Source organism: Mastigoproctus giganteus, chromosome 13, assembly GCF_048544385.1.
Source record: "Mastigoproctus giganteus isolate SK-2022 chromosome 13, ASM4854438v1, whole genome shotgun sequence".
NCBI classification, from domain to species: Eukaryota; Metazoa; Arthropoda; class Arachnida; order Uropygi; family Thelyphonidae; genus Mastigoproctus; species Mastigoproctus giganteus.
In genome coordinates, this window is record NC_143587.1 from 119,196,243 (window position 1) to 119,219,858 (window position 23,616).

Consider the following 23,616-nt stretch of genomic DNA (forward strand, 5'->3'; position numbering starts at 1 on the left):
GAGTCTCTCAGCATGCTTAAAGATGAAAATTACGGCATACTTCCCAGATGTTGAAAGACTCGCTCAAGAAGTTCAGCAGCAAAAGTCACATTAATTAGAAATATTATTAATAAATAATATTTCAAAAAATAAATTTGTTTAATAAAACACCTCACTCTATTCCATTTCTTAAAAAACTCCCCCATCGCTCCCTCCAGCTTGAGCTGAAGTGCTGCTCTTCGGGTTCTCTTTTTTTTTGTAAATAGATCAAAAATAGCTCTTCTCTCAAAAAGGTTGCTGACCCCTGTACTAGGGAAAAACCATTCCATAAAGCCCGTGATTCTATTTTAGCTATGGAAAATTGAAGATGCCTTTCAATGGTTTTCATAATTTGGGATTGGTAAGAGATAGAGTGTAGAGTGTGTTTAGTGTCAAACGGCACCAGGGGTTTCCCCCATCTCCGCGTGCTATACATTGTGGGTGTGAAACAGAACACTGTCAATGCCAGAGGTTTAAAAGTGTATGGATTTTGTACACGTGTAGTGTCGTGTACTGTTGTTCCTCTGGTCATTTAGCCGCTGGGCCCCTAATGGGACCCAACGTTGTCCACACTCTGCCTCGTGGAGGCAGACCAGGTACACCACTATTATAGTTATTTACTCTGGCAGGTCCTGCCACCTGATTTCCTGAGATTTCAGTGGCTAGGACCTTAAAAAAATAATAAAATAATAATAAATAAAAAAATAAAAATAAAATAACAATAAATAAACAAAATAAAATAAAATAAAAATAGTAAAAAAAAAAAAAAACCGATATAGTTATGGGCCACCCAAAAAGAAGTACTATTTATGCAAATAAATGTTGTTAAGTTTTTGGGTGTAGGGCTCAAGCAATTTAACAATGGTTCAGACACTAGTAATTATAATTAAAAGAGAGAGAGAGAGAGAGAGAGAGAGAGAGAGAGAAAGAAAGAAAGAAAGAAAGAAAGAAAGAGGGGGTGGGAAGACTGAAGACTGGGGGAAAAAGACAGAAATAAGGGGTCCATAGAGAAGATGACCCCTAAATCAGTGGAGCAGGCCCATGCCCCACCAGAGGGAAGAGAGGGGCGGCGAGGGGAGGAGGAGCCAAGAAGTCACCTCCCCCTCCCGCCCAGGGAGTGGAGGCAAAGGGCCACGCAAGGGAGCGTGGCTTAAAAAAAATTCTATAGAGTCCCAAAGGAAGGTCTTGTATCTGGGTGAGAGCCAGTTTCGTTGAGTCCAAGGATGGTTAGTTTAGTCGTGGTGCCTGTTTTTGTTCCCTGTAGATAGCAATAAGTGTCCTTCTTCGGGTGAACAGTCCCTGGGCGAATTTTGTCAACTCCTTATACTCCTCTTGCGAGTCCAACAGGTTTGATTCCCTGTCGCGAGGGAAGTAAGTCAGTTTTGTCATCAGGAGGCAGCGGAGATCCTCATAGTTTTCACAGTTGTACATTATGTGAGACCATGTCTCCACTTCCCCACAGACACAGCGGGGATCGTTTACTAATTTGAAACTGTTTAGTTTGGCGTTCAGGGCCCCATGACCTGTTAAAAGATACATAGTGTACAGTCCAGGGTGAAACCATGATGGTGCTTTCGGGTATAATCTTCCGACATCAGGCAGAAATTTCCTCGTTATTTCCCCTTTTGTGGATTCTGACCACCTATCCTGCCAGACCTGCTGCAGGTGGGTGGCGAGTTTTGTTTTCTCTCTTTTCAGGTTTCCTGTAGGGTCAATGGAGTGGCCCAGGAAGGTGCAGGGAAGCCCTTTTGCGAGATGCTGCACCATGGCACAACGCAACACCTCGAGGTCAAGGGGGAGTGCTCCCGCCAGAACCTGCAGAGCATGTGTACTCACAGTGCAGCAGGCCCGTGAAATAGGAGTATTGTCCGCTGGATGGAATCTAGTGTCCGTCTGTTAACTGCAGTAGTTGCTTTCTGGAACCAGATGGGTGACGCGTAAGTTATGGCTGGTATAAATGTCGTTTTGTAATACAGTCCCAAGGTGTGCCTCTTGAGTCCCCAATCCCTTTTAGCTATTCTTGAGACAAGGGCAGAATATCTGCTGATTTTCTCTCGGATATGTTTCAAGTGTGGGTTGAAAGATTGGTTCTTGTCCAGTATGATTCCTAGATATTTCATCTCACTGAGTAGTTTGATAGTTGTATTTTCTACTTTAATTTGCGGTGGTCTACGGAGATTTAATGTTCCTTTCAGTAGCATTGAGTAGGTTTTTCCCGGTGAGATCTTAAGAAAATGAACCTTCATCCAGTCTTGTAGAATTTGAATTGCTCGATTTGCCTTGGTTTCCAATTGAAGTCGGTTGTCTGCGGCAACAGTCAGTATCAAGTCATCTGCAAATGCCTGTGAGTGGACTTCCCCCCAGGTCGAAGGACAGAAACTCATCCAATACCATACTCCAGCGGAGCGGTCCCAGTACCGAGCCCTGGGGGCAGCCCCTGTAAACAGGCCGGGTCAGTTTCTTGTACGGAGTCACTACTTGTATTTTTCTCTTGGATAAATATGACTTCATTATTTTGTAAAGGTTGATGGGTGTTTTTGCCTTCTGCAGTCTGGCCAGGACGCTCGGCCACCAGATGGTGTCAAACGCCCCAGCAAAATCGACTGAAATAACCAAGAAGTACTTGGTTATTTTGGTAAGAGATAATGAGGTCGGCAGCAAACATGTACGATTCTACTGTATTTGGTACCTCCCGTCATATTTGTAATTCTTATTGAAAATAATGTTGCGTTGAAGATGGAATCCTGCGGTATACACCCTCCTCTTGTTGAAATGATTTGGATAATTGTTCGTGTGTATGACCTGAAATGTTCTGTGGCGTAGGAAGTTTTGTATAAATTGTGGTAAAAGACCTCTCGGGCATTCTTCTATGTGGTGTGGACATTACACCTCGACCCCTGCTTACATCGGTTCACACATGGTTGGTCACCTAGTATACTAGGTGCCTATTTTAGGACCTGCACACGTGGGTTATACCCAGGGTTACTAACAGTCCACCATCGTGAAAGTGTAAGTAGAGGATTTGGTTGTCGCAGAACGACCGGACTTCGCAGAAATTCGCTGGACTTGACACAAGTGTTACCTGAATATCAGTTAACACTTGTGTCAAGTCCACAAATGAGTGCGGAATAAAACTCGTGGCGTGTATGGGTCCAGGTAAATATAGGTATGCTACTGACTTATTCTATGTGCGCTCGCTTGCACACACAACACTAATGGACACAGTCGAATGAAAATTAAAGAACTATTTGGTTGTTTCTCAAACAGTCGAATGAATAGGTGATTAAAACAATATTTTTTAGTGTGTTTCTATTTATACTGCATTTTTCAGACCGATTGAAACCAACTAATACTTTAATTGTTTAGGATAACAACAGAATGATCATTCTATAATCCATTTAAGTCAATTGCACCCATCACTATCACCAACCTCGATTCAGTCATATCGAACTGGCTAGCAACATGTGTGTCCTCAAATTTCAGAGGCTAACAGTGTGTTCAACCCAGATGAAAATAATAATGGATGGTGATGCTTTAAGAAGATAACCAAAACTGTTCTCTAAAGGACCCACAAAGCACAAAGTTGTTTATATCAGCAGGAAGATATTTTATATCTTTGTGCAGTCCATGAATACACCTGAGTTTGGCATATACTTTTCTCAACTATAGACGTTTTTTGGAACCTTGAGCTTAGAACGGGCTTACTATTTGTTGTGACATTAGAAGTTAGTTAGCTGGATAAGCCCTTGGCAACACCAGTTCGGTATTCTCAAGGCAGATCCAGCTAAGCTAACTGAATAACAAGAGAACTAAAAGAGAGAAATGTCACCTTGTAAGATGTAAAATCTTACAAGTAAATTGTATACAAAGATAACAGATCGTCGTCCCAAACTGAGAATTTAATAAGAAAGGATACGTCAGGAATAGTTATATTGTAAAATAAAATATAACAAATCAAATAAATTGAACAAAGTGGATCGTTAAAAATATGGGGGGAGATTAAATTAAGGAGGGGCTAATCGAAGGCAAGGGAGAGTCATGGGAACTACTGCATGAAATTTCTACCAACAGATGGATAAACACTCAGCTCTAAGTACCGTAAACAAATCTGTAGGTCTAAAACGGGTAGCAGAGCCATCAGTAAATAGGTGACAAAGGGTCGCTCGAGTACAATGAAAGTTGAGCTGAAGTAGTCGGAACATCCCTTTGATTGGAGCCAAACAGGAAGTGAGTACAGGACTAATACCGTGTCCAAAACAATAGGGCTAGCGTCTGCAACAGCTTGACCCGAAGAAATTTAGGGTAACTGTGAAGTATTAACAGGTATCTGTGTCGGCCAATTTCAAAAAGGGAGCTGGCAGCCTGGGAAAGGAATATTGATATTAAAATGGGAGGTTGAAACTAGCAGCGATGGAGATAGCATGGGAAACCCACACTAGCGAATAGTCGGGATATAAAATTAAATATTGAAGTACGAGTGGTTAAATTTCTGAACGAAGGTGGGCCAACAGAAAGAGGCGGTACACTGATTCGATCAACAAAAACAGAGCGCGCGCGTAGCCAAGACACGAAAAGTCAGTCACTTGAGAAAGTTCTGATAAGATGAAGTAGTAAGTGTGTAGGGTTAGATAAGTCCTGTCCTGTCCTGTCAGCCAGTTGGGAAAGATCTGACAAAGTTAAGATGGAGTAGTGAAGGGTTAGATAAGTTTAAGTACAGTCAGTAAGTTAAGAAAAGTTAGAGGAGTTTTATGATAGAAGAGAACAGTCGAGTAGTGCGTCATCGGAAGGCAAGGGTAGTGGCCCGTATGCAAACGAGTGAAGTGTATGGAGAAATAAACCTAGTCCGTAATAGGATAGTAATGAAAGTGGCCAGCGTGAAAATAAGTAGTGTAAGAAGAGGAACAACCCTAGTCCATCATCTGAAGGCAAAGGCGCAGATAAGTGAGCTGAGAAGGTAAAGTTGTAATCCCGAGTCCGCCAGAATAGCTGAACCGTAGGCTAAGTAGCAGTATCGAAGACGAGCACATAAATTCCTAAGAGACACAGTGATGCCCTATCCAGAGGTAGACTACAGCCCATTGAGAAACTAGAAGTCCTGAGATGAATGCCCTTGGCAAACGAAGATGCCATTCCCAGACAAGGAGCTGAAGGACCCAAAACGGAGATATCCGATTCGTAAAATTAAGTGACTAGTTGTAAGGTATTCTCACTTACCTATAAAGGACTGGAGGAACTCTAATATCAGATTAGTAGAAATTTAGAAAGATGTTAAGGGAAGGTTGTACAAAGGTATAAATAAATATACATAAATATAGAGATAAGTCAGATGATAGTTTTGGGTTTTGAGTAATGTATATTTAGACATGTGTAGAAAGGTAAGGGAAGGAAATTGGATATTTGTTATTAATTATTGTCTAACATATATGTATGATATATTTTGGAAGGGAAGGGTAGAGAAATACAGAGAAAGAAAAAGAACTTCTGAATGTAGCTAACCCTTTGGACAAGCATTAGTTCAGAAATTGATGTAAGTGTATGATTTATCTTGATTAGGGAAAGTTTGTGAACTTGTATTCCTCAAGACAAAAAAGGGGCACTAATTAAATCAGAAGTTAAGAGTGAAATTCCTAAATCAATTTATAAGGTAAGAATTTGACTTACATGGGAGAAAGGGTGTTAACTAAACCTCTTAAGTAATTATTGTTCATGTGTGAAGAAAGAAGAAACCTCATTTTTCCCCCCACAACCTCCCCACTTCCTCTAGTGATTATCTCTGACTTATTTTATATATTGATTCCACATTTTTTTAAATATCTTTTTTTAGATTCAAATCAAAAAACATGATCAGTTTATAACCCTAAAATAGTTTATAAAATCAGTTTATAACTCTCCGGGGTGGTGCCGGTGAGGACCAATAAAATGATTGAGGGAATACATGTTTACTGGTAGGATAGACACGAACCAGGAGAACTAATAACATCTTCGGGAGCAATAGAAGGTTGAATCTCATGAAGCTTACTGTAGATCAATGTAATTAATTAATTAATTTCCCAGGTGGTTGAGTCGTACAACTTGGTAAGTTTAAGGGAAAGCGTATGGTTACTTTTTTGACGAAATGTAAAATACGAATGATTGGGATTTTTTTCTCGGGAAAAAATCTCAATCATTCGAGATCCAGAAAAAAAAAAATAATAAATTTTACCTTTGGCCATTCTCCTACTAATTAGTAGAATTGCAGACTAGTACTAATTAGCAGAATTATTTTAATGACTCTTTAGCAAACTCTCTATCAGTGCATTTGATAAATAATGTTACCTATATTTGATGGTACTTTTAGTTTCAGCCAATGATATCATGTCAATTGGTAATGATGTTAGTAATTGACAGTTGCTTTTCGATCTGGTTTTTAGATCGCATCGCTAAAGAACAGTGAATTTATCATTTTAAGGAACTTAGAGTTTACCTCAACACATTTTACACTTCCGTTGAAAATCTCCCATCTGCAAGTCCAAATGCATTGAGGTGACTCAATATTCGTTCACTGCAAAATAGCATATTCCGTGATTCTGGAATAAACGTATAAAGACTTAAATCATCGGCTTCATTGACTATTCCTTTTAATGGCTATTAACAACTGGAATATTCATTAAATCATATATATTTAGTTATTTGTCGAACAGCTGATGAAAAATGTCTTCTTCCTGAAGACGGCGCTAATCTTTCTTTCTTTGATAATAAAGAGGTAAATATGCACACTGATCATTCAATTGGCGAAATTGTAGCGCCACCGCACAACTAAAGATTTTGGCTAACTGTTGACGATGTAAGTGAGTGTGTCCAAGATGCCTGACACAGTTAAGTTCTGGTATGTAGTTCGGTAATTGCAAAATGGGCTAAAGTTACGTGCTGTTAGAACTGTTTTGGGAATTGCATAATGGAAGATTTAAAGACATTGCATAATGGAAGATTTAACAATGAATAACAACGTTTTGTTATTTATTGTTATGTTCGACGTGGTAAGAGTATTATAGGGAATTTAATAGTATGTCAGAAGTTTGTGGAGACACGTGTTTGAAGTAAACTGCAATTTTCAAGTGGCACAGACACACTAAATATGCTGAGAATCTGTGGCCACAACGACCACTATCAATGATATGTCAAGAAATTGCTTCCTGAGTGCTTTTACGAGTGTGTTCATCTATGAATCTAGTGTATACGCTTCGAAGGAGATTATTTCAAAAAGGTGAGAGCATTGGCAGACCTCAGCGATGAAGATTAAAATTAAGGGAGGTCCATTCCGCGAAATAAACGATCGATCTATGCAAGTCCTCCGCCGTATTTAATGTTGTTATTTGTGATTCCTTCTCCCCAAGTATTACAAAGCATTTCGGAAATATTTTTTCTTTCTCAAATGAATACGACGTACACAAGATGTCTAGAAAACCCACATTTATTTAATGTTACAAACTAGTATTAAATTAACTGATTAATTAGAAAACCTTTCAATTCCAGTTAACAATCTATTTGTGTTAAACTAACTCTACAGAGGGTAAAGCATTAACCATTACCCGAGGATTAATACCGTATACAATACTTTTAATACGTTCATGAGGAATGTACTCTGATATGGATTGCAACAGTTGTAAATTCTTGGCCATGGTTACAAAGGCTATTAAGTCGAGTTCCGTGAAGGTACAATACTCCAAATACGCCTCGTGGAGATTAATAAAAGTGTTAGTGCGAGAAACGTTACTCAGCAGGTCACCAAATCTTACATTAAACAAAGCTAAAGTACTAAGATGAAGGCAATTCTTTAATAAATTCTTTAAGGTTTCTTCCAAGCCTCCTTCTTCTTTGCATACTGCCCAAAAGACAAGTTTCCTCAGTTTCTTGAAATACTCTCCATCAGGCAAGATGTCGTTCTTCGTATCGACAACATGAATGTCCAGAAGTTCTAAATTAGGACACTGAAGAGCCAGAGGGACTATATTAAATCCAAGAAGTTCAATGTCTACGACCACTTCGACAAGTCTGTTCCCTGTTAGACGGAGGATATTGAGCATGCAGCCACTGAACGTCAGAACTCTGTCTGTACCTTCTGCAAATAAAGAAATTGCTAGGAAGTACATCTGTAACTTTTGAAAAAGTCGTTCCTTTATTTTAATTTCATGTACATATAATCTAATAAAGATCTTTTCCAAATGAGGGCATGTAGCAGATATTATTTTTATCCGTTGATCTGACAATTCGTTTAAAGCCATTGAAATAAAGCCGTACTTCTTTGCTTCAGAACCCATCTCCTCCTCCATCCCCTGCATTTGCGTCATGACCATATCTGCCTCCCAATTAATCAATTTCAGGTTAGGAAAGTGATTAATCAAATACTGAATTCTGCCCAGAGTGAGTAAAGGAACTTTGATAGGATCCGGTCTTCTGTGTCCTGTACCATCATCATATCCATAGTATCTGCATTCAAAAGTCAATTCCAATAGCCCTGGGCGCTCCCAGTTATCTGAAGGATCATATTCTGGAAAGATAGGAAGGCATCTTACAAAAGAAAGTTTCTGTAGGTTATTAGGCTTGCGCAAAACATTCATGTCGATGGGAATACTAGTTGTCACGCTCAGAAGGAACGGAGACTCTGTAATTAATAACTGTAAAGAGCACACTGAAGAGAAAGATGGTACATTTGCCTCTGTGAACTGCACGCCCTCATCAGAACTATGCTTGAATAATGGTTCAGGGCCATCGACAGTGACTGATACATTTGTGAGATTACCATTATAGTGTGCTAGAGTAGAAAATAACTTTCCCAAACTTTCATCTTCGTAGATTTCAGCACGTGATACCAAACTGAATATTAAGCCGGTTCTAATCAAAAGCTCAATCTCTCTGATAAACTTAAATTCAGGGTAAATACGTGCTGCAATCTCACGGAATTTATCTTCGACATCTTTTGCACTCAAATGTTTGAAAGGATTTTCTTCATCGCAATCACGTGCAAAGGAGCTTGTAGATGCCATTCTTGCCGATGGTCAAGGGCTTTAGCCTTTTAACCTGCATCAAGGGAAAAAAAAAAGACTATTAATACAACAAAAATAAGTCACTTAATATTGTTAAAGAAATACGCACTTGAAATTGTCACAAACTTTCAAAGGTTCTCATGCCAAAGAGTTGTGAGCAAGCATACACTGTACTGCCACTTTATTAGGTACACCTACCTAGTAGTGTCTTGAGCCTCCTTTAGCCTTAAAAACAGCCTGAATTCGTCTAGGCATGGATTGAAAGGCAAGTTGCTGAAAACGTTGTACAGGAATGGAATACCATGCAGACATGAGTGTGTCACGCAGTCCCTTGATATTCGACGGAGGTGTAGGCCTGCAGCGAACAGCCCTTTCCAGCTTATCCCAAAGATGTTCAATAGGATTGAGATCCGCGGACTGAGCCGGCCACTGCAGCAAAGAAAAGTCATTGTCATGTTCCTGTAACCATTCCAAGTGATTCGGACTTTGTGCACCGGCATATTATCCTGCTGGAAGTAACTATCTGACTGAGGATAAACTGTCAACCTGAACGGATTCACTTGGTCAGCAACGATGTTTAAGTACGATGTGGCATTCAGACGACGGGCCCATGGATTCATGTTGTTTTCGCCAAATTCTGAGTCTTCCATCAACATGATGCACCAAGAACTTCGACTCGTCACACCAAGCAACTGTTTTCCAATCCTTGATACTCCAGTGCTGGTGTTGCTGTGCCAACAGGAGGAGTGCTCTCTTGTTCTTCATTGATAACAAAGGTATGCGATGTGGCCGTCGGCTGTTGTAGCCTATTCACGACAAAGTGTGACTAGTGGTCCGTTGCGATATTTTGTTCTGCGCATCAAGGTGGTATTCTGATGTGATGTGCGACATTGTGGCCCGTCTGTTTGCTTGCACAATTCTAGCCATCCTCTGACCTCTTTCACCAACGAGCGATTTTCTTCCAGAGGAGCGACGTTGAGAGGACGTTTTCTGTTCGTTGCACCATTCTCGATGCACCCTTGAAACTGCGGTGCGTGAAAAGTTCAGGAGGACTGCCGTTTCAGAGATGCTTTGTCCAGCACATCTTGCACCTACTACCATGCCACGTTCGAAGTCCGTTAGATCACTCCTTTTCCCCATTCTTGCTACGATTTGTACACTTAACTGATACTAGAAAAGTTGTTCTGCTACATTTATATCCACAACTGTGGTCACGTGACTTGCAACGTTGTGGGACAAACCATTTGCCATTTGTGTGCACAGCAGGGGTGTACTTAATAAAGTGGCAGCACAGTATGTTTTTGAAGAGAAGGACACCCACCGGGCTTGGGAGAAAGTTAGTTAAAACACAGTTTAAGAAAGGTGAAGATAACGTAATGTAGCATAATATCTTGTTTTCCGAAATGTTAAATTTCATTGAGCATTTCGGCAAATGGGATGTAGCTTTTCTTTACCTGATTACACATTACGTTATTTGCGTCCTCTGTAATGGAATCACTTTAATAATTCCAGCAATCATACGTGTTTTGCTCTGACCAAAGTTAAATACAATTACACAAAGGTGAAGGATTGCTCTTGGAGATTTTTTAGTTGCCCAATGAGGTCTGCTACTTTAAATTGGTTAATATAATTATTATTATCGTTAAAAAATGTTATACAGGTTCTGCAGTGCCCAATGCAGACAGGACGAACTTAACGAATACACAAATAAGATAACTGTCTAGGTTCCTAAATTAATGTTTCTCTCATCATTACTCGGTATTTTTCTCCCGAATTTCCTTTTCTGCAGTGGGAAAGCGAGATAAACGTGTATATTTTCTTTATTTACTGTAATAACCACAGACTCTGGTTATTACAGTAAATAACCAAAATCGCTTTCATTAAAGCGATTTTGGTTAGATCGACACGATCCCCGTTATTACACTGGATTGCGTATTTGTAGAATTACACTTACTGAAATGAATACATTGGGAACCTATCTGCTAAACGCGAAGTAAAGAAAACGAACTCATGATAGAACCGTTCAAATAATTCGTACACTGACTAAGAAATTAACGTTAAAAATAATTTCTTTAACTTTAATATATATTATAGACACTGCAGTAGGCAACAACGGAAGACTGGTAAATGTAGAAAACTAAACGACTAGCTCTCAAATACTTTTGTCAAAAAGCACAAAACTCTAGAAGAGTGTATACACACATTAAAGGCCTCTGTTCCAGTTTATTCAATTGTGGTTAAGTAGAGTGCAGAATTTAGTAATATCAGAGTTTTGTGTAAAGATGTGAGCTGCCCATCAACATCTGCTTGAGGAAACGTAGTGGGGTTAGATCTAAACACCTATCGAATTTTTGATTCATTTCAGCAGTGAAGTTTTTGGCAGCAAATACACACCAAATATTTAATAACCACTTGAATGTGAAAAGTGAACATGCAAAATAGATATAACAGACGTCAGCAGATGAACGAAAGGAAATTTGACCATGATATACCTACCCGAAGGAGTTCTGCGACCCTGCATCTGTAGACAAAGTCATGCTTTCTAAGTTGCTGAAAGTTTTATTAAATAAAATAAATAAATAAATTTTCTGTTTATACTCCGGGACGACCAAACGGTCAGAGGAGTTCACAAGATAGACAGAATACAAGAAACAGCACCGTATTCAGCAGTCACGGGCTTGAACCCCGGTACTTCATCTCCTCGAGAAGATGTCAACCATTTTGGTCATAATCCCGTGCAGTTGTGTAGAAACTACACCACGCCATTAATAATAAAAAAAAAGCATCAAGTTACCATAGCGAGCTTTTTAAAAGGAAACCTCTGCTCCACGATAATATAGTGGCTTCTTCATTTTTTACTTGTTTGGAGAGGTCTGAGTTTAAACCCCATTGAAGACTGGAAGTATTCTTAAAATCATCTTGAATCAGAGCTATATTTAACAAATCTCAGGTGGAGAAGTAGAATTTTGCGCGCGAGTTATTCCTATTTCTCAGCCTTCAAAACATGAAGATCACTCACTGACGAAACTTTAAGTTGAACTTTAAAGCCAAGAAGAACGAGGAAAACATTTTGCTCAAAAGTCGGCAGTTGTACTAGTTAACCTTCCCCATAAAAATGTGAATAAATAAATTATTCGCATATTTTGTTTGTATGATTTACAAATAAAAACATGATTTAATATTTATTGTTACCATATTAATAATTGAATATTATAGGTGTAAATACACCATAGTTAACCCATAAATTTGAATTACGTAAGTAGTGTAGAAGGCATCGTTTTAATAGTATCTCATATTGTCGTTGGCTTCACAACGAGATAGCGGTATTGCACTACTTCAAATAAAAATAACGTTTCTCTAGTAGAGAAGACTACTGTTATTTATTTTCAGAGGATACCACCACCCAGACGATCGTTTCGAAATTATTGGGCTTCATCATCAGTAGGCGGGCAAGTACCCTAGTAATGTAACATGCGATCACAGTTGCGAAGTTATATCCAAAATATGAGAGATGCCAAAGGGTGTTGGTAAAAATGTAATTTGAAAACGAAATGCACAAGGCATAATTCTTATGGGTAATTAACTATATAGTATCGGTGTACATGCACCATAAGAATTATGCCTTGTGCATTTCGTTTGCAAACTAATATTATTATCATATTAATTTCGAAAATCAAAATTTCGAACCTCGCGTTACACTTCTTCACCTTATGGCAGTGGCAAAACTGCTGCAGCTTTTGAGGCTGCTTTTGGTCTCGATGAGTCTCCCTAAACAACGATAAAAAAAAACTAACTATCGCCCCCTGGCGGGGAAGTTTTTTACGCTGCCTTATCCATTATAGTTATGATGGATATCGCATTAGTAAAGTTCCGTGCACATTCATCTCGCTGATTGCAGGAAAGATTAAACACCTTGATGCCACAACTTATTTCCACTCCCTCTCTACATGGATCTCCTTCCTCTTTTAATTACAAAGTTGGTTATTCACAAATAACAAATTTCTTATTTGTTGCGCACTTCCAAATAATTGAATAATGAGTAAAAATAATTGAGGACAGCTTGCTAATTTAGAAAGCTGTCCCAAATTTAAGTAGAAATTAATCTTAAATATTCAGTTCGATAGTAGTATAGAGGATATTACAACATTTACATAATTTTTCTCAGAGTGATTATGTGCACGATTCTTTCTTCGATATCTTGTTTTAATGATGAATGGGACAAGATAACCAAGACATAGCTACATTCTATATATTATATTTTATCATCCACACCCTTCACACATTTAAAGACTAAGAATCGATTGCACTATGCATGAAAGGTAGCCAGTGACAGACGTGGTCTCTGGAAGATTTCCCAGTGGACCAATTTACTTCGGATTAGGACCGCTTCAATTTCCCAGAATACCACTACATACAGCTGTTACGAGTGTCACCATTCACAACCAGTGGCGCCATGAAATCTTTCAAAAATAACGATCATGATTAGATGCTTTTATTTTATCTCCTGGCTCTTTCTCTCCCCCATATTGGACGTTTTTGATGCATCGACTACTGTGCTCACAGTATGCCCACATATTTTCATTGTGTAAGTGTAATAGCTGTCTGACGGCACCAGGGCTTTCCCCCATCTCTGCGTTGTATACTCTGTTTGTGCATCACAGTACTCTATGGAGGGCAGAGATTTAAAAAGTGTGGGGGGAATGGAATGTCATGTAGTTTTTTTTTTTTGTTGTTCTTCTGACCATTTCGCCGTTGGGCCCCTAATGGGATTCACCGTTGCCTACACTTCGCCACGAGGAGGCAGATCAGGCACCCAGTAGATTTTTAAGTACTATGGCAGGCCCTGTCACCTAGTTTCCGAAGATTTCAGTGGCAAAGACTTATAGGGAAAAAAAAAAAACAAAAAAAAAAAAAAACGGGAGCATTGCGGTGAATTTACAGCCAAATTGGGGTATAGATTTAAGCGATAGGAGTTAAATTTTGCGCTAGTTCAATAAAGTTACTTTATGGGTATACTCGGTAAGTTAAGTTTGAGTAGGAAGAGAGACTGAAGGCGGGGGGGGGAACAGATAGAGATAAGGGACAATAGGGAAGGCATCCCCTTAAAGATCAGTGGGGATAGGCCCACCAGGAGAAGAGCGAGGAGGCAAGGGGTGGAGACGGGAACCGTCCACCCCCTGCAAGGGGATGGGGATTTAAAGAAACCAGGTCAGGGCACCCAGTTTAGATCGCCAAATGGCAGAAGGCCAGATTCAGGATGTCGTTCTTCCTGACACCTCGACTGGGAGACTAGAAGATCGTTCCATTAGTTGGTATTTGTCATACTTCAGTTGTGTATTTCCAGTTTTTCCATTTGTTAGTTTCGGTTTTGATGTAGAATATCTGTCCACAAGAAGTGCTGAATTATCTATCCAAGAAAGTGACAATCTTACTGTTATCGTTACAGAGGAGATCAGTGCCGCCATATATTTTAAGTACATTCAGTGGGCCGAAGGAGTAAAGGTTGATTTTTTTTTTTCATTTGAAGTGAGCGTCCCCCCCCCCTAATGTTTAAATCACGCACGATTTATAGAAGCGAGTTACTGTTGTCCTATCTTACTTCTCACTGCTTTTAAAAATAAAACAATCCGTAAAGCGTAATTCAGGTACATATTATCAATAATTTAACTACGCGAATTCATTCTAAAGATATTTCGATTGTTACTACTTTTCTGTAGTTTCGGAAATGAGTTGGAATTATGTCAAGAAATGGCGGCCACAAAACTTATTTCTGAAGGCTTTCGTTTGCAGAGATTCCTCGTTTCGCACGTCAATTAGAAGGCACTTTCTTTCATTCGCTACAGTTAACGTGTCCACGAAGTCTTAAGACAAATGTGCAGTTCTTTATCAACAATTTGCTTCTTTTTCATTAGAAATTTTGTAGGAGGAAAAAGATACTAAAGAATATACAAGTCAGCTTTTAATCAACATATTGTACTTCTAAATACTTGGATCAATCACAAAAATCCATTCCAGAATGTTGCACTCCTTAATGTTTATCTGGTGGAGTCGGAGACAATTCGTTTACACAAGCATTTTGATCACAACTTTGAATATTCATTTCTGACTATTACAAACCCAAAGCAACGTAGGCCATAATATAGTAAATAGTACGGCGAGTGTTACGCGGGGAATTTATTAATTGTAATCATCACCCCCCCCCCCTACGCAAGGGAAATGAAAATATATTCCGAAGAACAAAGTGTGATTAAAACGGCATGTTCCTGAAAGTGTTTTGTGTGCAAGTGATTACTCTTTTATCAACTTAAGATAATTTTATCAGCACAGCAAAATATTTTTCTTGAAAGCGACCAAAAATCGTTCTGGCTTTCTATTACTGGTACATTTTTGCAATCGAACAGTGGCAACTCGTTGACACTGGTCTCGTTTTTACAAGAGTGCCAAACACTCCCATGAAATCTTACGATATGCAGATAACAAACAAGTAATTTAAACTTTTCCCGTCTGCTTAACAATACCAATGTCAAATCGAAATGTCTCAAACCTCTTCAGACACTTCGATTTTACATTCGTATGAGAAGTTTTAACTTCATTTCAGAACCTCTACTAATAATTTTAACTTTGAAATCTGTATGGCTTCTAGAGTGCTTAAAGTTTTGGAATTCAGCCACCAACATAGCGGTAGAAGGAAATGAAAGAAAACTTCTTAACTGTAATAGAGTGCACTTACTTTCTTACCCTCTGAGAAGTGATCGGAAGTCACATTAAGAGAAACAATACTTCGTTTTTAATATGCTCATGGAAGGTAACAACAGAATGTATTGTACTCAAAGCATAACTCGTACAATCAGTTTGTGAGAGATCAGCTATGGAAATGTCAATATTATGCATAGTTTGTCTGTAAACCACCACACACCATAGAGGAGCGGGAGTTCTGGGAAAGATTATCAGGAGTCCAGTCGTGACTTTTAAAGGTGAAGAAGAACGAAATTATTGTGATAATTTTATTTTATCTACTCCTCTCTTCCCCTCTCGTTTTCACCATTTCTTTAGGCGTATTGTCTGACTGTTCCTATCTAATTCATAAATAACAGGTGGCGCTCTATAACAGTGACTTATTTGTTTTATGTTAGTGGGGAATGGAAACTTATCGCCAGGTGTTGTAATGATATCCGAAAAAAATTTGTTGTCCTAGATTTATTCTGCATATTCACCAAACAAAATTTATATATGGCATTAGTTGCGATATTACAGACATTAATACTGCAAAGTTACCAATACCCTCGAAAACTATTCGAGCATATTGGTAACTTTTCAGTATTAATGTCTCTGATAGCAGTAGCAAATTTCCAAAGTTTGGCGATTCATTTTTACAGAAAATGGGTGTATTTATTATCATTAGCTATATGGTGCAAGGAAGCCTGAGGCTTTTGCTGCAACAGCCAAAAAAAAAAAAAAAATCCTGAGTTACCTAGAGAGAAGGGAATCACCAAGAAAGAGAATGATGATGATATCCAGCTCAGGACCCTGGGTGGGTGTGCCAGGCCCATACCAGATCCACATCTGGTGAGTATGGGTCTGGCAATCCCCCTGGGGTTTTTAAATTAATTCCCAAATTGGCAGAATGCTTTGTATTGTTCAGTTATATGATTCATACAGGACGAATAGACTGATCTAATGATTCATCAAATAATTATTTTTGAAAGTTTAGATTGTTGATGCTGCAATTCTCATCCATTTTTATTTGTCCATATGTCAACAAAAAGAAAATTAAACCCAGAGGACTGTGGCCTTTCAAAGCTCATACACAGTCTATTAACCAAACTTATTGTTGGAAGGGTATTTTCAAAGATACTTGACATGCGAATTATATTATATGACAGTGATTATATGCAACTTTTCCCCTTGAAAAGTATGCCATACTGTATATGGTATATTTCGGAAGGGAAAATAATTTAATTTTTACTGTACTTTACAATATGTGCCTTAAATTTACTTGGAATTTTCCAGATTTTCATCTGAAATCTGGAAAATTCCAAGACGTAAGAATCAAGGCCCACTATTTCCAGGTTTGGAAGATTTGACTCTGTCATAGGACCATAGTCAGCTTTGGTAGTGCTTTCTTGGAATGTTTATATCAGGTGGCAAAACTATGGCATGGAAGCAACATTTGCTCCTTGATACTTGAACCTCTTGGATCAATATGATCTAAAACAATTTATTTCTCAAAATAACTTTTTATTAATAGGAAAAAGAAAAAAAAATGCATGAATATCAGTTGAATGTCTAATGAATGATTTCAGTTTACATTTAAAACCAGAATAAGGGCAGTGACCGTACAGAAAGGTTAAGAACCTCTGTGTTTAGTCTAGTTAGAAAAATACCTATTCCTACACATTTTAATTTTTAGGAATTGTGATCTTCAGTTTCAAAAGTGGCACCTATAAGTAGTGCCCCTTTTGTGTACAGAGGCTACTTCTGTTTACATATTAGCTTTGATAGGGGAGTTAAGACTAGTCCTTAACTTTAACCTTTCTTTTATTGCTAATCTTTTATTTTATTGCCTGTGTATGCTGTTCAAAGCTGTATATCAAGATGTTTTCAAAACATACTGTTTTATTACTAAGTATGTTAAATATAGTTCTTAAATGGAGCTGTTAACTATGATTTTTAAATTACTGTATTTAAAAATTTAATTTTATTGCATATGTAAATTTTTATTTAATAAGAAAATAAGATATAATAGCGTAGCTTAATTTAATTTATTATGATACTCATCTTTTTATAATCTGCATTGATGTTGGAATAAATTGGATGATAATTTTAAATTTAAGTTAGCATGAATGAGTTAGGATTTAAAAACAGAATTAAAATGTGCGCAAGGAAGTAGAAGTGCACGTCTTCATCCTTGGTTGTCAATGTTGAAATTTGAAACGATTTAAGTTATACGGTTGGAAACAGAAGGCCAATAGCCATAACAAGTTGCTTTCATTTTACATGTCTTCAGTTGGCAATGGTAGAATGAGAGTAAACGCGAAGACGTGTAAAACGAAAGCCACTTGTTATGGCTATTGGCCTTCTGTTTCCAACCGTATAACTTAAATCGTTTCAAATTTCAACATTGACAACCAAGGACGAAGACGTGCATTCCTTGCGCACATTTTAATTCTGTTTTTAAATCCTAACTCATTCATGCTAACTTAAATTTAAAATTATCATCCAATTTATTCCAACATCAATGCAGATTATAAAAAGGTGAGTATCATAATAAATTAAATTAAGCTACGCTATTATATTGTGTCAGTTATAAATGGCACTTTAAGAGATCTACAATTTTCGAATTGAAAATAAGATATATAAATGAGCTCTTAAGCCTCCAAAAATAATAGTGTACTCATATTTACTGAAGATTGTCTTTTGGCTTTTAAGTCACTGAAGGCTTGTTTAGTTCAAGTCTATTGAGCTTTGTACCTTTGGTAATATTGAGATATTTTAGTAGTATATTATGCATTCTGTGATTACATCCAAAATTGTGTTGTTGTTTTTTAATTTATAATTTCAAAAATTTTCAAATTTCTGTTTTTTGTATATCAAATGTATTCCTTTTCCTTCAGGGATGGGAGATCTCATTATAGTGCTTAATATATAAGTTTCATTAGGGCACCCTGCATCTTCTTCCTTATATATACAGTATTGATTTTTTTTTTGTGAGGAGTGCGGGATACACAGTCCCAGTTTGAATTTATTTGAACTGCTCACCCTTATTATATTAGTATTAATGTTGGCAAGAAAGTGAGCTTATAGAGTTTCAGAGAAAAAAGAACACTTTTACCCACTTCATTTGTCCATGTATAATTTGTTGAATCCTTTGCATTTATTTAGACTTCTTACCTCCAAAATACTAGATTGAAGTTTATTCCAATGATTAATTATTCTAGACTGAAGTCAGACTTCTGTCTATATATTTTGCACAAGCCATTTTTCAATTTAAATTTATTCCCCTTGTGTATGTTGCTTAAGAAAGAGTTTAATATGGAACCAGCATTTAATTTACCCAACTCCTTTAAAACCTTAAATTCTTCAGGCATCCACATAGATGCCTAGTTTACAGATGTTGCAATGCCTCGAAACTCAAAGAATACTCCTTTGTGCCCTATCTAATATTTTAGCATTAGCATTAGTAGAGGCATATGATGCAAGAAAGCAAGCTTATACAGCATCAGCCAGCCAAAAAAAAAAAAAAAAAAAAACCCTTCCCATTTTACCCATCCATTTGCTTCAAAACTCTGTCTAGTTCTTCCTTGAATTTATTAAAGCTGTCAACTTCCACAATGACAGTGGAAGCTTGTTCTAGTAATCAACTACCTGCTGGCTAAAGGAAAATTTCCACACATCTATTCTACAACTGCCTTTCCCCAATTGTGAATTTATGCCCTCTCAGGTTCATAATCTGAGCAAGAGGAAGAATCCCATGAAAATTGAGTCTGCTCACACCATTCAAGGCCTTATACACCTCAGTCAGATTACCTTGCAGGTGCCTAGTGTCCAGATGCTGCAATTTGCAGAACTTAAGACTTTTTGGTAAGAGGACCCCTTTGTTCCCCTCACCTCTTGTTGCTCTTCTCTGTGCTCATTCTAGCAACTCTACATAATTTCTAAAATGAGGCCTCCAGACCTGTACACAGTACTGAAGCCATGTCGTGACCATTTTTAGAATTGTTAAAATCAAAGTAAATTGTCAGAATTATTTTATCATCCAGCTCCTTTGTGACAACCTTGTATTAGCTAATCAGATTGGTTAAGCGTGATCTGCTATTAACAAATTCTTGTTATGATTGCCTTAACTCCCTTTCTGTCCAGACAGTTTTATTGCTTTAACTATTGCTACCATAATTTTACCTTGTATAGAAGTCTATAATTACTCAATTTACCCATCAATTTGCCTTTGTGAATAGAAGTGGCATTTGTACCTCTCACAGTATGTGAAACCATTCACTGAATGTTATTATAACTAAAGGTTTGATTACCTTCAGTAATGATATAAAACTTGTATTTTGCTGAAAGAAAATTCTGGTTGCTAGATCAGAAACTAGTAACCAGATTTGTTATAGTTCCTTTTTATACTTATATGTGGCCAATGGAGTGTTTATAACTTTATTGTAAATTATGAACACATTAACAATAAACATCTACAATTTACAACCTTTACAAAAACAGCTAAATAGTTAAAAAAAAAAAAAAAAAAAAAAAAGTAGCTGGCTATGCAATTTTTTATTTCAGTGCATGGATGTAATACTTGTATTATTCATAAAACTTATAATAATCAGTTACTGAAATGAAGTTTTAAATTAAGCCATTATAATGACTTAGATATAAATCATTATAATAGCCTATATCTAAGTTAAAAAACCATGTTAGAAAAGATGCTATTTCTTCCCCCTTCAAATCACAAAATAATACAAGTATATGTTGCTTTTTAGTTTAGGACACCTTGGTCCTTTAATATAATTAGCAACTAAGCATGTGGCATGCAACTTTGTGGAAGATACGTTTGACAGGCATACACTGTCATGGATTGCTGTAGTTAAGGTGCTCTAAGAGTGTATGGATGGTGCGCAGGGTGCAATCACTGGACCAGTGGCCGGTTCCTATGCCTCATCGATGGTCAAGGTGAACGTAGGCTGTGCTGCCTTATGTAAGCTGATAGATGGAAAACTGTGGAATAGCCGAGCATGGACTTTAACTACGGAATGACCTAGTTAAAGACCACAATCTAACAAACCCTCCTCCGTATGGGGCCCATGTAGTAGGTTCTGAATCAAGGTATCCATGTTTGTCACCCATTGCCAACAACACCTAAAATTTTCAGCTGAATGATATCATTGGACCACTGATGACTGGAAAAAGTTGCCTTTTCAGCATAGTAGGAAATGTGATAAATCACATTTCCTACTATGCTGTGTGGATAGTATATAGTGGGTACGGGGACAAACTACGGATAGTAATCACTCAGTCGACTTGGTCCAACAGAAACAGGCAGGTAGTGGCATTGTTTTGATATGGGAGGATATTTTCCTAGGAATCTGGGAGTTATTATACCCCTTGACTGCACTCTAAATACTAGAAACTACCTATCCATTGTGGCTAATCAGGTACACTCCTTCATGACAACTGCCTTCCTGGATGGAACAGGTGTGTTTCATCAGGATAATGTGCCATCCCACATTGCCAGCATTGTTCAGGAGTGGTTCGCCAAACACAAAGTTTCTAACCAGGTGCTGCCTTGGCTGCCGGATACAAATCCCTTAGAACATCCATCTCTGGAATTACACGAATTGACAGATCCAGCATTTGGATCCTCCAACATGGACTATTTGGGATGCAATCCTGCTGTCATTTGGAAGTTTATCTTTGTGCATTGGCCTAGCCCTTTCACACAACCCACTGCTTTCCCCATTATTTCTTATAGGAATTTAGCTCTTAATTTATACATTTTTTTTTTTTTTTTTTTTTTTTACATTGTGCTTTTTAAGAATGCATATGCCATGTAAATGGAGCAGGGATCATACATTGAATACCTCAGTTGTTCAACTGTTATTTCAGTTGAATAACTGAGTTATTCAGTGTACAAGTGTACACTGAGATTCCATTGTTTTGAGAATGGAAATTGAATTCTGTTACTTCAGTTGTTCAAATGATAAGTTAGTTAGTATAATAACTTTTAAAACAATTTTACTTGCTGCACTCAATTTGGCTTGGGAAGATTGATATACCTTTCATTTTTTTGCATTGAAAAGAAGACATTTTCACTTTGAAGAGAGAGATCCTGAAGTTGAAACAGTGTAAGTGACCGCCATATATAACTTTACGCATAAGTATTTTTTACTGTCTTATTGCACATTTTTGAAGCATTTTAACCTACTAAAACATATTAGTAGTATAACAGTGAGGATCCTGAAAACTGGATCTCTTAAAGAGGAAGAATCTTTTCACCCACCTCCCAAAGTCGCCAGAGTTATTATTAGCCATATGATGCAAGGAAGCCTGAGGCTTATGCTGCACTAGCCAAAACAAAATTTCAGAGTTACCCTGAGAGAGAGAGAGAGAGAGAGAGAGAGAGAGAGAGCACGAGCAAAAAAAAAAAAAAAGAGTCAGAAGTAGAAAAAGAAGAATGATGATATACAGCTGAGGACCCTGGGTATGTCAAGCCCATACTCACCATATGCGAGCCCCTGGGGTCTCCAAAGATGTCCAAGATGGCTGTATTTTAAGAAGAGGGGTTTCCATTTCTTTCCCCATAGAATTCAACCAAGATGAAATTTATTTTTGAATCACATGATTATAACCAAGAAAAGAATCAATGATTTAACTTTCTGTTGGTGTATTTTTTGAGGTTATCACTTATAAATAGGAATGTTTTGTAATTTTCTTTGTTTATACCGATGAAGAGTTTATAATCATTGGTTCTTCAGAACTTGATGAAAGTGTCTTGTCTAAATTATAGAAAATTATTGTACCAACTTTATCTCAGGACTCGTTAATCACACTTTTGAAATATTTTTCTGCATGTGTACCAGACTTCTCATTTCAGTCAGTATGGCTTGATATGGAATGTTGCTGGCATTTGTATGGCTGTTATGTGATGGCTTCTACTATCTCCTTGACTGACAAATAATCTCTACTTGAAAGTATATGTAAGTGAGAGCTGAATTTGATTCTAACAGTCATCAGTTGGATTCTGTATGAGACAGTGTCCAGATATGGTAAGGTTACATGTTAGTAGAAGGGACATGAAATACCAAACTCTGTTACAGGTTTGTGTGAAATTTGTAATAGAGTTTGGGTATTTAAAGAAGTTAAGTGGAGACCTTTGTAAATGTACCTCATGTCTTCAGTTCAGTTTGCAGTTTCCCATTCATGTTGTTTTTCTTATTGTTTATTTAAAGCCTTTTCAGAAGATAGCATCAACAACACTACTATTTTTATTCTTGATTACTTTTAATTACTACTACTACTTAGCCACACAGTGCAAGGAAACCTGAGGCTTATGCTGCACCAGCCAAAAAAAAATTCCCGAGTTACCCAGAGAGAGAGAGAGAGGTAGAAGGGAATCACCAAGAAAGAGAAGAATAATGATATCCAGCTCAGGACCCTGGGTGTGCCAAGCCCATACTCACCAGATGTGAGCCCCTAAGGTGAATTACATTAAATAACTAGTGTAAACTAAACTATTTATTGGATTTTTTGAATTACAATATCTTCAGGACACTTTTTGTTTGATGTAATGCTCGAATGGCATGTTGCTTAGGTTATCTAAATACTTGAAATGAAAGCACTTCACTTGTAAAGTTCAAAATCTACTTGTTACTAATAGTCTGAAAATCATGCATTTTGCAGATGTTTTCTTCTTCACTTTGTCAGTGATTGTAATCCTGCTATTACACAATCATAAAAACATCAAAAGGTCAGTTTGGTCCTTTGGTATGCCCTACCAAGACATTTGACAGAGACATGTTTAAATTACATTAATATATAGTAGGGGTTTGACCTATTTTTCTTGAGGCCAAAACAAATA

The 23,616-nt window shown here is 37.6% G+C and overlaps 1 protein-coding gene across 1 annotated transcript; it reads right to left on the bottom strand.

Annotated features, from left to right (window-relative positions):
* Positions 1–7,547: 7,547 nt before the first annotated feature.
* Positions 7,548–15,887, bottom strand: LOC150076400 (uncharacterized). The gene is made up of 2 exons (XM_090387351.1): positions 15,772–15,887; positions 7,548–9,075 (listed from the first exon to the last, which is right to left on the bottom strand). Exon 2 carries the CDS (start codon positions 9,039–9,041, stop codon positions 7,548–7,550), a length of 1,494 nt encoding a protein of 497 aa, XP_090243477.1. The 5' UTR covers positions 9,042–9,075; positions 15,772–15,887.
* Between the last annotated feature and the right edge of the window lie 7,729 nt (positions 15,888–23,616).

Excerpts from the sequence above, each read along its gene's own strand:
- LOC150076400 (XM_090387351.1), bottom strand. The coding sequence starts at position 9,041 with ATGGCATCTACAAGCTCCTTTGCACGTGATTGCGATGAAGAAAATCCT.